Below are 15,034 nucleotides of genomic sequence, written 5' to 3'. Positions count from 1 at the left end.
GCTCGTGTGTACAGCCACTCTATGGATGTTTCTTCTGTTATGATGGGATGCTCTCTTTCCTTTTTCCAGCATCTTTGGACAGTACACTTGTATTACTTAGTCTAAGTAGGCATATACATAACACACTAATTCACAGCTTTTATTCACAGCTCTGCCTTGAATTTGTGTTGAAGTATTTTGATCACCAGGTGGTGTTGAGCTTCCTTGCTTGTTCTTGTCTCTGTTACCCACAGTTTTCTATAGCTTCACTGGAGGTAGCATCCCATTTCTGTGCTACACTGGTGACTGAATCCTTTCATATAAACCATACTCTGCTTGTATAGCAAAGACACACTTGAAACAGGTGCCTGACTACTGCTTCAAATCGTACACTCGTGGTGAGGGTGCAAAAATGCTTTAAAAAAAAAAAAAGGAGAAAGTCAAATAGGCTTCATATTCAGGCTGACAGACTCTAAAATTGGTATAATTGCCATACCAATATTAAGCGCTTTTAAAGAGTCTGTTTTAATCTTCAGTTATCAAACTTCAAAGAAATCTTTCACAGGTTAGTTTCTTCCTTAGCTTTGCAGGGACTCCAGTGAGTTGTCATCTTTATTTTAGATCCAGTAAAGAACCTCTACTCCCCTTGGCCAAAACTACCATTGTGCTGTATCTTTCAAGCAAGAACATTTACCCTGTATATGTCTGGCTTTCTGTGTGCATCTCATGACCATATATAAACTTGGGAAACGAGAGAAAGTCTCATTGTTGAGATGATACAACCAGCAGCTTAGGTGCTGTTGGTGTCAGCTAACCTGTGCCTTGACTTTCCTGCGGTGAAACTTGGCAAATTACCAGCTTATTTTTCCATACTCAGTGTGAACATAAGCTCATTGACCATCTGGCTCTTTTGACTAATCTCTGCCTGCATACTCCAGGAGGACTTGTGTGTGTTTGGAGAAAGCTAATTTCCAAAATAGCATTGAATGTGGCCTTTGTAGCCCATTCTGTTTCTGTCAATTTTTGTGTGAAAAGGCTGGTGCGTAAGCTTTCCTAGTTGGAGTTGTGTTTCATCACAAATGGAGAAAGGCAGTCTTTGTTGAAACAATTGGCAATTTTCCAGATTTGGGCAAGGATGATTGCCAAAGTTTTATTTTATGCTGTCTGTATACACTTCTATGTCTTCCTGATAGCTATCCAAAAAAAGTACAATTCTGTCTACTCTTTGACAGTAAGATGACAGCCTGTACTTTTAGTAGCATTATTTGGCTTGTTTCTGCCAATTGGTCTAAGAAAAGAATCATCAACACTCTTTTCGTAAGCAAGCAGTTGTGTGTGATATTTTTCCCCTCTTCCACTGACTTCTGACGATTTGCTCAGAAGGCACAACATTTTATTTTTTCCCCAGAGCTTTTACTTCACTTCCTTTTCTGTCTTGTCCACCTTTTCAGGGCAAGCTTGCTCATTTCAGCAGGCTTGGATGCAGATAATTAGATGTGTTCTGACTCTGCAATCCAATTTAAGCCTCTGTTTGCTGCAAGCTTTTTCTCAGCTTGCTTTTGCGGGAATTGGATTTGCTGTTTGAGGGGAAGCTACAGAATCAGTTGCCTTTGTGCATGGGAAGGGGGTCTTTCAGTGGGTATTTCCTTGTGTCAAACAAAAAGGTAGATTATTTTTAAAAATGTAACATTTAGGAAAGGTAGATTTCAGTTACCTCTTTTTCTCTGCTTTGTAAGGGCTTAAAAAATGAGTTGGACTCCTGAAAGTAGGAATTGCCTGCAGATGCATTATGAAACATCAGTGACTCCTGATAGACTGAAATCTCCCTTTACAAATGTTGTAATGCCATGTGTTGCTTTTACCTTGCATCTGTAAGGCAAGTTGAAGGGGTTTGTGCATCTTTTATAATAAATATATTCTAATGAATGTTTCCTTCTTTTACCTCTGTTTTCAGCATCTAGTAAATCTTTTCGCTCGCTTGGCCACTGACAACATAGGGTACATTGACTGGGATCCATATGTACCAAAGGTAATGTTTTTCATTTTAGTAAATTATTTTGTTTACTTTGAGATAAGTCTTAGTATGCAAAGGATAATACATATTCCCTGGATGGGTCTTGTACTGCAGTGGCCCAGCTTTTCCAATGAGGTATGTTCATTTTAAGACCTAATGTGAACTTCAAGAATTTGAACTGTCCTTTTGTCACAGAAAGTATTGGAAGTTAATACTGTTAGTGCCTCACTTAAAACCAGACTTAAGCAACAAAGTACCTTACTATACAAGTTCTCTCCGAATGTATAATTAATACCATGTTTTTGTGGAAATAAGCCTTAATAATACTCATTTGATAAATGCTATGTATATAACCTTTGAATCTTGCAGCTTATGGATTTTTAAAGATGTTCGTAGCAGTTATATTGTGAGGGGTATGGAAAACACAAAATGAAGGAAGGTGCTAGTGCTTTCTTTATTTTGTCTAACATGTAAGGGAAATGGATGGAAAACAGATGTTCTTTAACCCTTTATTTTGTCCTGCATGTGCCTTTTCTTCAGCAATGTGAGAGAGAGAGGGTATGAATTGTTTGAAATGCTTTCAGGCTGTGAATGTATAATTTTAGTTCACTAATGCTACTAATTTGAATATTAGACTTTTGAATTTTTCTAAAGTCAAAGAATTAAAATATGTCTTTCTGTAAAAATGTCCTGTCCTAGTCTCAGTCCTGAGAGTTGAAATTGTCGCTCCTAATATGTGTAGTTCTCTGCCCAGAAAATATTTTTTCTAAGCAGGTAAATAGGACCAACCTCTGCAGGAGCAATTTGCTATAGTAACATTCTAAGCTGTTACTATTTTATGGCAGGTTTATAGTATAAAATTTTAAAAATTCTTATTTACAGATTTTTACCAGAATTTTGAGGAGTTTAAATCTTCCAGTGGGAAGTAATCAAGTTGTTGTTCCAAGATTCCTAACAAATGCTTATGATGTAGGACATGCAGTAATGTGGATCACAGCCATGATGGTTAGTAACTTTTTTCGTAAATTATAACAAAAACTACTAATGCAAACCTCTAAGCAAGTATGCATGTAAAACGGATGTGTGTTATGTTTAGTTCACTGCAGAAGTGTGTTTTTAGGTTACCTTTTGGCCAAGGTTTGTTTTAGAACTTATTTCACTCTTGGTTTTGGAATGAGGAGGAAAGGTTTATCTCACAGCTGCTGTCTGTGCCATTCTGGAAATGAAGAGCCAGCTACAAATGTCACTGCAGACTCACACCCTTAAGACCCACCTACTAACTGAATCACCCCTTTATAGAATGGATGGATCTTGCTTACCTAGTGCTGAGTTGGGGGTGGGTGTTACACACGTGATTTTGATGCTTTGAAATATGGTTGTGGTGAGTGAGTAGTCACTTGTGCCTTGTACTACTGTGTGTTATATTTTCATTTCATCTTGGTCTGTGTAATAAAATTCTGTTTTATTTTGCACAGGGTGGACCAAGTAAATTAGTGCAGAAGCATTTGTCCGGATTGTTCAATAGCATTGCTTCTTTTTACCATCCTTCAAATAATGGGCGCTGGCTGGTGAGTTTTTTGCATGTCAAGACAGTAACTTTGCCTTTAATATCAGCAAAATTGTCAAATGAGATGTGTTGACAGAGGCATTATGTTTTCTAATAGCCAGCTTGTATGTTGGTTGCATAATAGTTTGAGGCTTAAATTTTCAAGTAGTCGTCATACTGTGTTGCAGTTTACTTCTATTCTGATATCAGGACCACAGCTAATGGGAATCTCTTTTAAACATCTAATCTCTAAGTGGTTTAGAAATCCGAAACTAGGCGTCTAATTCACATATCACTAAGAAAAGTGAACATGATATACAACATCAGTGTTACTTGCGTAACGTAGGTAGAACTGAATACCCTTTCATATTCTTGTTCTGTGATTTCCAAGCTACTAAAATCTGTTTTTGATTAACCAAAACGATTTTTATTGCGTATCTAGTCTGATGAAGCCTGCCCTTTGCTGGTGTAGTCTTCTGCTAGAGAATGTAAGAATATTGCCGTGATAGCTGGTAGAAAATATAGATTAAAATGACTGGACTTGTCTAAGCAGTGTCAAAGGAGCTGTCTTGTCCTAGAGTAGGATATTCACTTACATGTGAATGACCAGAGAATGCTCTCAGATGCCCTAATTACTGGTAAATAATCTTGATTCTTGACTGTGTACTTTGAACATATTTCTCATAACTTTTTTTTAATATAAGGCATAGTGTTCACAGAGTAATTTCTAATACTTTGGGAACTGAAGTTTAATGACTTTATGAACCTTGTATTTTAGAGCTCTTCTGAGTTTTCATGTATTGTAGCTGGGTAGCTTCAAAATACTGATTTGTTATTAATTGTGTGTTGAACAGTTAGCAGCTCGGGTTCTGCTACTGCCAAATGACTGAATAGCATTTCTCATATATTCAACAGAACAAACTGATGAAACTACTTCAAAGGTTACCCAGTGGTGTTGTCAGAAGGCTGCACCGTGAGCGCTACAAGAAAACGACCTGGTTAACTCCTGTGCCTGATAGTCATAAACTTACTGATCAGGATGTTACAGACTTTGTAGAATGCATTATTCAACCTGTTCTTCTAGCTATGTTTAGTAAAACTGGAAGTCTGGAGGCTGCTCAAGCTCTGCAGAACCTTGCACTGATGCGTCCTGAGTTAGTAATTCCACCTGTACTTGAGAAGTAAGTTCCCCCCTCCCTTCCTAACAACAAACACTCAAAGCACTCAGATGACAAGCAATTTTCTTGCTGCAAATGAATGCTTGCAGTGAGAGGAATTGCTAAAGTAAGGCTAATACGTTCTACTGGGCAATCACCTGAGAGGGAGTGTGGGAAGACTATTTTTTCTGTTTTTGTTTATTTTTGAAACACCTGGCTAATGGTATAGTTCTGGGAGCTGTCAATAACTTGTGCAATATAGGGTAGCCCTCAGGTTGTTTGTGTTTTGGTTATCATTTTGTCACTTTGATAAGGGGTGGATTGGTTTAAAAAGCGACTTTGTACTGTTTATTCATGAGCCATGTTGTGCCTTCTCATGCGCTTTCTGTTTGGGCCAAATACAAATGGTGGTATTGCATGTTTGTGTAGTGAGTGTGCTCTGTACTTCTGTTCTGTGTCAGAGTATGCATGTTACAGATTGTTTAAAATTAATGTTGTTGCTTTTGACTTCATAAGCAAATCGCTGCAGTATGTGTCCATATAAAATACTTGGTTTATACTATTGCTAATTCCTTGGTGCCTGAAATTCCAAAAAACTAACTCCTTCCTGCCCCCAGTGCTTTCCCCCAGTGCTGCCCCCAGAAAGCTTTCTTCCTAGTCGCTGTCCATGTTCTGCTTCCTGAGCAGTCCTTTACAACTTGTGTTGTATAACCAGTGGAGAAATTAATTTGTCTTGAGAAAAACCCTTCCTGAGTTCCATACCTTACTGACTCAGCTGTTTATAAAATCTTGATAAATCCGCTCTTGCATGAAAATATTTCAAGCATAACATTTCTAACAAGGACAGCAGTGGACGTCAGCATTAGGTATGACGACTGTTTCTGTTTTGAGAGCAGACTGAACTTCTGCTCAGTAGATAAAGCTATCACTGGTATGTTTGCCTTGGCTACAATTCCAAATTCATTTTGTTGAAGAGATGTAGGTCCTTTGTGCTTGGATGTAGGGCAGGGATAGCACTGACTCTTGTTTGAACTGTAGAAACTCTAGGAAGTGTTACACAGTTTGCTGAAAAGTACCTAGTGTGAAAAACAGAGGTTTAGAAATGCCAGTAACTTAACAGGTTTTAAAATAAAAATGGACTTAGTAACATTAAGCAATGTATCTCTTCGCTGTTCAAAGGCAGTTGAGAAGTTTTCATGCTTGCCACAAGAACTTTACACTTGCAGATACATAGCTTGCATTAGTTCATGCAGGTGCTGCTAATAATATAATGATAAAAGAAATGTCTTTTTGTTGCTAATCCACCATAAGTTCGTCCGTAAAAGCTGAAACGAGCAGAAAGTCACGGCTTTGAATCTAGGAGCCCATGGAATTACTAATTTCCGTGCCACAACTGCCAACAAATTACTTGATCCTGAATTTGTGAAAGCAGCACTTTCTAATAAAGCAATGTTAAGTTCATTGAAGAAAAGATTACCAAAAACAGTTCTGAACCATTGATAAGCTTTTTTTTTTCTTGCAGAAATTTTGTACCCTTTCTGTAGAAAATAAAGATTCATTTTTCTTTGAAAGCTTCATAAACAGTATTGGTCCTAATACGATTGTTCTTGAACCTTGTAGAACATATCCTGCACTTGAGACATTGACAGAACCTCATCAGCTCACCGCTACTTTAAGCTGTGTAATTGGAGTAGCTCGTAGTCTGGTATCTGGGGGGAAGTGGTTTCCTGAAGGGCCAACACACATGCTACCTCTGCTGATGAGAGCATTGCCTGGGGTGGATCCAAATGACTTCAGCAAATGCATGGTGAGTGTACAGGTCTTACCTCCTCTTAGAATATAGTTAGCTAATTGGTTCACTCTGAAGGCTCTCATGAAAGCAAGTAAAACTCGTGTTGTTTTTTTTTTTTAAAGATAAAATAGATGTTCCAGAACTGGTAGAAAATATTCCTTGCCTTTAAAAATAAATAGAATTACTTGTTATTTATCGGTAGGTTTTTGCTAAATTAGGTCCCAGAAACCCACACCTTCAGGAATGAATTTTCATTGAGTGTTCAAGCAATTTAAACATCAGTCTCTTTTAACTTCAAAATTCAGCACAAAATAAGTGTTGTTTTGCACTTATTTTTATTACAGAAAATAGTTTTTTGTATAGCTCCAACTGCATCCAGTTTTCTATCTGAAATCAGAAGTACTTATTGAAGTTTTGGGGTGGATTTTTTTGTAATGTAATGATTTGCTTTAGCTGCCATATTTGAATTGGGAAAGTTTTTTAATGTGTAGAATGCAGTAGCATTTATTAAAGAGCTGTTTGCAACTCTCAACAGATTACATTCCAGTTTATTGCAACATTTTCTACTTTGGTGCCTTTAGTAGATTGTTCATCTGTGTTGCAAGAAAGGGATGACCTCACAGAGGTAAGAGCACTGCGTAATTATAAAAACAAAACCATAACCTATAGATTTTATCTTATTTTCTAGCAGTGTAAATTTGTCTTCAGAACTGTAATGTGTTTGCTACAATCTTTTTGCATGTATTGCAGTTCTGTTTAACATACCTTCACAAAAATACTAAAGCTTGTGGATAACATTTGCTTCTAGTCAGTGATGTGGAGCTGACATCAGCATATGAGTTGGACACACATTCTTAGCACTGCTTATTAGTGACAGATTGTTGTAGAGATGTGTTAAATTCAAACCGTTTCCTATTTTTATGTCAAAACTCAGCTGTGGAAGGCTCTGTGCAGTATAAAATGACTCCGAGCTCGCCCTTTTTTGAGTAGGATGTTGGACAGGATGGTCTCCAGAAGTCACTTGCCAACTAAATTTTTCTGAGACTAATAGAATAGCATCTTTGTTAGCGTTATGTTTTTGAGAATTCTTATCACTATAAAACTTTAGCCATTAAGTGAGGGGGGGGAAGGCAGGTGACTACAGGATTGTTATAAGATGTACGTCATCTCTAATTCAAAACTAGTCCAGCTTAGAGTAGGTTAAAAGGTAACTAATTGGTTGTCTAGGAGACTGGGAGGAATTTGTTGTTGAAAATATAAGTGTAAAAAATAATGGGATGTCCATTCTGTTTGTATTTGTTTTTCAGAAAGCTAACATACTCTTGTACTTCTAAGGGCTGTTTTCCTGGTTTGGGAAACTATTTCAAAATACCTTCATCTCTTTAAAGTGTTCCTGCAGTCATGCTTCTCTTTTCCGAGTATGATGATGTTGCTCTCACTTCAGATGCTTCTTAATCTCTTCTGATTAAGAAATAACAACATCATTAGACAAGTGTTTTTTTTCTGCTTTTGATCCAGCAGTTCAAATGCAGATGGTGAAACTATATCTGATACACTGTAAATGGGGCAGCACCAGTGTTCCATGGTAGTTGGAACTGCCATGTAGAATATCTTGTCCACTGCTAGGAGATGCTTGTAGTTCTCAGAACAGCTAATAGGTGCCTATTTTGATTGCTCACAAAAGCACTGGAATTAGGTTTATTTTCTTGACTTGGGGCTGCAGCACTTAAAAACTAGCAGAGGAGTTTGTATGATGAATGTGTAATGTAAATATGTCAGCAGAGCCAAGTCTGCCACCACAGCTGGCACTCACTGCCATCCTGCTGGAAAGGAAGATCAGTAGTAAGGCCAAAGGTTGTATCTATGGAGACAGACCCTGATTTCAGCCTGAGAGGTTATTTGGCTAAAGATCAAGGCCAGAAAGTTTGATAGGACAGTGTAAAGAAAACATAGTAATTGTTTCATGTGATGTACTTGAGACTGTGCAAATTCTGTTTGGTGGGAAATGTAGTGTGGTCTGTATCACCTAAAATTTGTAAGTGTTCTTGAAGTAATTAGTATATGAAATACACTTGATATTATGCGTCTCGAAGAAGAGCTAACCTTCTGTGCTTCTTTTGTATTGGAAAATTGTAGGTAGAAAGAGAATTGTGCTCTGCAACTGCTGAATTTGAGGATTTTGTACTACAGTTTATGGATAGGTAAGTAAGCTAAGGATAGGTGAAAGCTTGGCATGAAAACTTTAATACAACTTCCTAGTTCCGATTGCTAAAATTGTACTTAATGTATTTTTGTAGATGTTTTGGACTTATAGAGAGCAGCACGCTAGAACAAACCAGAGAGGAGACTGAAACTGAGAAAATGACTCATCTAGAGAGTCTAGTTGAATTAGGTCTCTCTTCTACTTTCAGTACAATCCTTACTCAGTGTTCAAAAGATATATTTAAGGTATGTAAAACATGGGGCTTTTCATCCAACTTTAAGGCTTAAGTTTGTCGTGAATTGCTGGTACGTTCTAGTTCTTCCTTCCTGCGTTGTCCTGTTGTGAACTTCCATGTTTTAGCAAGAAAGGAGCTGGGAGGAAAGTTTAGGGCTTCATGTAAATTTACAGTTTCATATGCATCAATACAGAGCTCTTAAGTACTTGATGGAGAGGAATCCATGTTTTTACATGGATGGATTCTTTCCCTGTAGGTGGGGGTAACACTTTATTCCATTTAGTTCTAAACTACATTTAGCATGTATTTGGATACGTTGCTTTGTACATTTTGACCTTTGCATTGGACACTTAAGTACGATTTTGGTTGGCATCTTCTCATTAACACATCTTAAGTTAATTTTTTGTTATTAAATGCTTGTGTTTTTTCCCCAATTGCCTGTAATTATTATAATAATGAACAAACTTCACTGTGTATAATTCAACTTGCCTTACAAGGTATTGGTAATAAGCAAGATGGTAATGAGCCTCTTTAAAATATACTGGTCACTTAAATAGCTAATTCCTTATTTGTTAACTAGGGAATGTTTCAGCTTTACTTCGCTTTCGCATGTGAAATAGTAGAGTTTTCCTTTAATCAGTTTGTGGCTTTTTCAGGGAAAACCGTTTTTCTCTGTAGTTTCTCAGAAGCATTCCCAAGCTTTCATCGGTCAATGCAATGTATCTGACCTTTTTTCCCCAAAGTGAACATTTTAGAAGTAGTTTTCCTCTCCAGCTGAAGGCTGGATGTCCTGCTATGTTATCTGTTAAAGCACTCAGTGTGTGCACTTCTAAACTTATGGAGGGCCTGGGGGAAAGAATATAAACATGCCCCTTTTTTAAAAACAAAAAAACAAACACCTTATCTCCATCTTTTTTATTCATTTTAGGTTGCCTTGGAGAAGGTTTTCAACTTCGCCATTTCAAATATATTTGAGACAAGAGTTGCTGGTCGTATGGTTGCTGATATGTGTCGAGCTGCAGTGAAAGTGAGAGAATGCTCCGTTTTCACTTTGTTTTTAATTTAAAACAAAAAAAATAAGACAAATCAAAGCCAAAAAGCTCATGCTACTACTCTCTTAAATAAAATCTTTGTCTTAGAAATACAGGTGGTTACTAATATCATAAAATTGGGTGGTTGCATATAGGAAATATTTCAAGAGGTTAATTGACAAAGTAGTTTTCTTGATTACATTTATGTTAAATTTAATATTGAAGATCATTTATTAGAAGATTTTTTGTTTGTACCCTGAATTTCATTCTTGCATTTTTTTTAAACTGGCTATTTATGATGCTGTTTCCAGTGTCGCCCTGAGGAATCCTTGAAGCTGTTTGTACCGCACTGCTGCAGTGTCATAACTCATCTTACAGTCAGTAAGTTTATAAGATTTTTCATATTTGCTTTGTTCTGACTTGACTTTCATTAAGCATGAAAGTAATACTGAAATTTTCCATGTTTTCTGATAAATTCATCTTAAGATGAATTTATGAAAAATATTAATGGAAAATTATTTCTGTTCATTATTTCTTAGGAAAAATTTTAAATGCAACAGCTATTTGTGTAATTTCAAGGCAGAAATTTCTCAAGCTACAAGAACGCGGTTCTTTAAAAAACGTGCCAGTTCCGAGTGTTTCCAGACATTCCTGAATTACTCAAAGTATTGAAGTTTTTAATTTAACTATAATAAATTTCACTTGGTTGCGGGTGAAATGAGTTGGAATTTTGCAATAGAAGGGTTGGGAGTAAACTTCTTGGATGCAAGCATCTGGTTTATGATGTAATTTGTTTGGAAAACTTGACTGCAGTATAGTTACAGCAGTGCTTATCACTTGTTCCTCTAGATGATGATGTATTACATGACGAAGAATTAGATAAGGAGCTACTTTGGAATCTTCAGCTTTTGTCGGAGGTATTGCAAAGAATATTCTCCTCATACATGTATGTCACTAAATCTTATTTAATGACCCTGAAAGAAGAAATTAATAAATTCTGCTGTTAAACTAATTGTTGCATGAATTATGTTGCATAACTTTTTTTCTTCTCTAACTTTAAATGGGACATAAGTGGATGTTGTTTGAAGAAAATAAACGTATGGTCTGTATGTGGAATAAAATTAAAGCATTTAATACAAGGAGTTGTTGAGGTGGAGAGAAAGAAGAGGGATCAATACAGGAAAAAGTATGTTCTGGTAAAGATAAATTTCTTGAAATGTATCTCAGTGTATGCAAGTAATGCTAGAAAATCTTGAATGAGATCGAGGGAATGTATATCAGTTCTTATGTGTTACACTATTCACTAGTGGTAGAAGTGGTAGGTCATGTGTAAACTCTTTGATATGAATTTGGTGTGATTTACAGAATGAAAGCTGGTACAGGATCAGTTGCACAGTGTAATCCTCTCTTTAGTCCTCTAGAATAAAATCCATTCTGTTTACCTTAAATGTTTGTATTTCCAATTAGATCACTCGAGTGGATGGAAAGAAGTTGCTACCATACAGGGAGCAGCTTGGGAAGATTCTGCAGCGAACCCTACATTTAACCTGTAAGCAGGGTTACATTCTGTCTTGTAACCTACTGCATCATCTTCTTCGTTCTGCTACACTTATCTACCCCACAGAGTACTGCAGTGTGCCAGGTGGCTTTGACAAGCCTCTTTCTGAATACTTTCCTATCAAGGCAAGGATTTTCATTTACTTAGGATTAGAGGATTTGACTTTCTTTTTAAAAAACAACCATACACAATATTATTTGTTTTCATTCTGAGATTTCTGAACATAGGTAGCAGCAACGGAAAGTGTAATTGAAAGATGCTTTAAGCTTTTAAATGTATAGCAAATATCCATTTAATTATATTGATAGCAAAAAATGAATACTGACTGTTTTGAGTAGTTACATAGCATGATGTATTAGTTTTATGATGTGCATTTTACAATGATTGCATGATTATGATAATACAAAGCAAGAGTGTTCATGTTTCATAATCTGTAATATATGATGCATTTGGTTGAGACCCTAGTCAATGAAGTGCAGTGGTGTAAACTGTTAAGTTTAAGTGAACAGCAAAATTCTCCTGCTTAACTCCAAACTTAAGTATCCAGTCACAGGAAGCATTATTGCACTGGGACAAACTTAATCTTTCATCTGCTTCTGTGGATGAGAGCTATAGCCTTTCCTTAGTTCTTTTTGTATAAATGTGGTCATCAGATACAACAAATAATGCTGGGTACATGCAAAAATGAGTACATCTTTGCAAAATAGTTGCAAAAAAGCAGATAATGGTACTTTCCAGGAACTTACAAGAATTTTTCTGGATTTGTATCCAGCCAAAGGAATAACAAAGTTGTATTTCAATTAGACCAGTACAGTCCTTTGCCTTTTAGTCCTTTCAGGTATGTGTTATGTTCCAGATATATGCAGACAATGTACTAGGTTTTGAATTTCTATTCAGTTTTATTGTATTTTTTTTTCCAGAATTGTCCTGATAACTGCTTTACAGCAGTAGCTAGTTCTTGTTTTTCATTAATACTAAGCACTTTTTTTTAAAGAAAATTTGCTTAAAAATTTGGTTAATAGGAAATGTCTTTATTTAATATAGGACTGGGGTAAACCAGGTGACCTGTGGAATTTGGACATCCAGTGGCATGTACCTTCAGCTGAGGAAATAAACTTTGCTTTTTATTTGCTGGATACTTTTCTACAGCCTGAGCTCACCAGACTAGAACACTATGCAATTGGAAAACTAGAAATGTCCAGGTTAGTGGTGATATGTCATGTGGAGAAGGTGCATTTATCCACTCGTGTCTGTTTTGCATAGTTATTGCCAATTGTACTGGTGGTACAAAGGTTAAGGAGCATAACAGCATAATGTTACACTGTCTTCTGGGATTATTTCAAGTATCTTTCCAAGATTTTTATCTTTCAAAGAGCATTTAGGTTGGAAGTGCATTTCATAAAATGGATACCGGATTATTTTGATCAGAAATACTCCTATAAAAAATTCTGAGGATACTTTATATTGGTGTAAAGACTCTTCTGTTCAGGAACTTCTTTTAATGCATACCACAGGTTATGGCTCTGTTTAATGTTAGTCATCAGGAAAAGAATCTTCCTCTAGACTCTATCTTGTTACTTCGGTACAACCATTTGTCTTTCCTAAGGTATGAAATGGGCCACAGAACTGATTTGGCTTGGAAATCTACTCCCTTCCTTACTACAAGTTAAAGGATTTGCAGGGACAATGTGTCTCTGCAAAAAAGTGGTAGTGTAGTAACCGAGGAGATAACACAGAGTCAGTGGCATGAACAAAGGGGAATGGAAGCAAGAATACCTTTAATCAATCTTGTTAAACTTCATTAACATGAAACCATGGCTTCATAGGACAATTTTGTAAGCACAAGATAATCACTAGTGTAGTATGTGCTGAAGCTTTTACAATTATCAAATAGTTAAAGCTGTTTATAAGCAGTAAATCTCAAGAATTTTTTTCTTGTTTCAAGGGTAAGAGTTTAATACTATACATCATTGGATGTTTGTGACATGAGACATCCTATGTCATGTTGTGAAGTGCTGCCCTGCATGAAGCAGGGTGTATCGGACTCGTAAATATTTTTGTACTATGAAGGCCCCACACTGCTTCGTATTTGAAAAAGGCTATGCTCGATAAATCAATGTCACCAAACTGCAATCACAATATATGCTTCAACTAAAAGAAGAAAGGCTCTGTTTCCTATTTAGGTCTTTAGTTTATTTGTGTGTTTTTCTTTTGCTTTCTTCCTTTTCTCTGTGACACCTTGTATATAAAACTGTTCATTTGTAGTATTTGGGGTAAATCTGACTGTTTTGGAATTGGTGTATCTCTTTATGCTGAAGTTTCCTTTACTGTTGCAGAATTTAAATCTCCAAAACAAGATTTTCAGAAAACAAAGTTGAGTGTTGGAGTTCAGTGATCAAATTAGATTGCAAAAAAGCACAGTTTGCTTTCTGTAGTTCACCCTCTTGTGTTTGAAACTGGTACAGCTAAAGAAAAAATCAGCTTTTATATTTTTTTTAAAAATATGGCTTATCATTTGTATATTTTCAAGCATTTAAGGTAACAGTTAAAGTAATCACATTTTCTTCTTTGTTTAAGAGATGATGTGCAGCAGTGTCTTGCCATAGTGCATAACTGCTTGATTGGTTCTGGGAATGTTCTGCCTCCTCTAAAAGGAGAAAGGGTAGCTCATCTGTAAGTAAAATTTATTTATATATCACAAATATCTTTATCAATTAAATTACTTCATGCTTTTTTCCTCTGTTTTCTATTGCTATCATCACCCAACAGTTTCTTGTAACTATTTTTTAAGGAACACCTACCTATACTAGTATAAAGATGCAGAAATTTGAAATGTTACTTACAGAAACTGGAGTACTTAAAATGTGAAATAAGTTTTAGGTTTTTTTTGTGCAAGACTATGCAAATGTTTTTAAAAAGTATGTGACAGCATTGTGTTGCTGATACTATTTTATATGAAGTAAATGGAAGTTAAGGATTTGCTTGTGCGTTTCTCTCCTCCAAAGGAAGCCGTCAAATTGTAATATGCTGTCATCTTAATCAGGTTTTTATCACTCTGAACAAATACATAAACATTCTGAACTAAACTTCTTTTCAGCTGTGTTCTTAGCTTAAAATAGGAAATAAATCCTGTTTGAGTGTTCATCCCATGTGAATAGTGTCACAAAAGCACTTGGCTACTGGTGCTAGTATACAGTAGAGCTCTAGCAAAAATGCTCAAGTGAATTTGCATTTTGGAAATAACAAGAACTTTCTGTTGCATTGCAGTAGTTTGGCTGTAAAACAGACTTATTTAATAGATTGCTGCTTAAGTGTTAACTTGTTTGAGAAAGTGTGTTGAAATATCGTTAGAGGCAACTGTGAGTTTGATTAAGTATTCTTGTATTTATATATCATCATTTGAAATACAGACGGTTTGGCTTGTGGTAGAAGTCTATATTTGGTGATTGGTAATTCGTTTCTGAATTTACTTCTTACCCCCCCCCCCCCCCCAAGTTCTGGCTGCTAGAAGTACCAAGG

The 15,034-nt window shown here is 36.2% G+C and overlaps 1 protein-coding gene across 4 annotated transcripts in view; it reads left to right on the top strand.

Moving 5' to 3' along the window:
- The window catches only part of PSME4 (proteasome activator subunit 4), a 77,362-nt gene that overhangs the window by 30,976 nt on the left and 31,352 nt on the right, over nt 1–15,034 (top strand). For all 4 annotated transcript variants that reach the window (XM_083832348.1, XM_083832347.1, XM_083832345.1 and 1 more), the window contains 14 exons: nt 1,934–2,008; nt 2,876–2,998; nt 3,469–3,561; nt 4,455–4,720; nt 6,317–6,503; nt 7,024–7,113; nt 8,625–8,689; nt 8,786–8,936; nt 9,855–9,953; nt 10,269–10,338; nt 10,807–10,874; nt 11,425–11,640; nt 12,560–12,717; nt 14,093–14,188. In XM_083832348.1, the coding sequence (XP_083688474.1) occupies nt 1,934–2,008; nt 2,876–2,998; nt 3,469–3,561; nt 4,455–4,720; nt 6,317–6,503; nt 7,024–7,113; nt 8,625–8,689; nt 8,786–8,936; nt 9,855–9,953; nt 10,269–10,338; nt 10,807–10,874; nt 11,425–11,640; nt 12,560–12,717; nt 14,093–14,188 (1,757 nt within the window). The remainder of the gene's footprint in view (nt 1–1,933; nt 2,009–2,875; nt 2,999–3,468; nt 3,562–4,454; nt 4,721–6,316; nt 6,504–7,023; nt 7,114–8,624; nt 8,690–8,785; nt 8,937–9,854; nt 9,954–10,268; nt 10,339–10,806; nt 10,875–11,424; nt 11,641–12,559; nt 12,718–14,092; nt 14,189–15,034) is intronic.

Source organism: Anser anser (assembly GCF_964211835.1).
Source record: "Anser anser genome assembly, chromosome: 3".
NCBI classification, from domain to species: Eukaryota; Metazoa; Chordata; class Aves; order Anseriformes; family Anatidae; genus Anser; species Anser anser.
The sequence above is the reverse complement of the archived record's forward strand: the minus strand, read 5'-3'. Positions and strand labels throughout refer to the sequence as shown.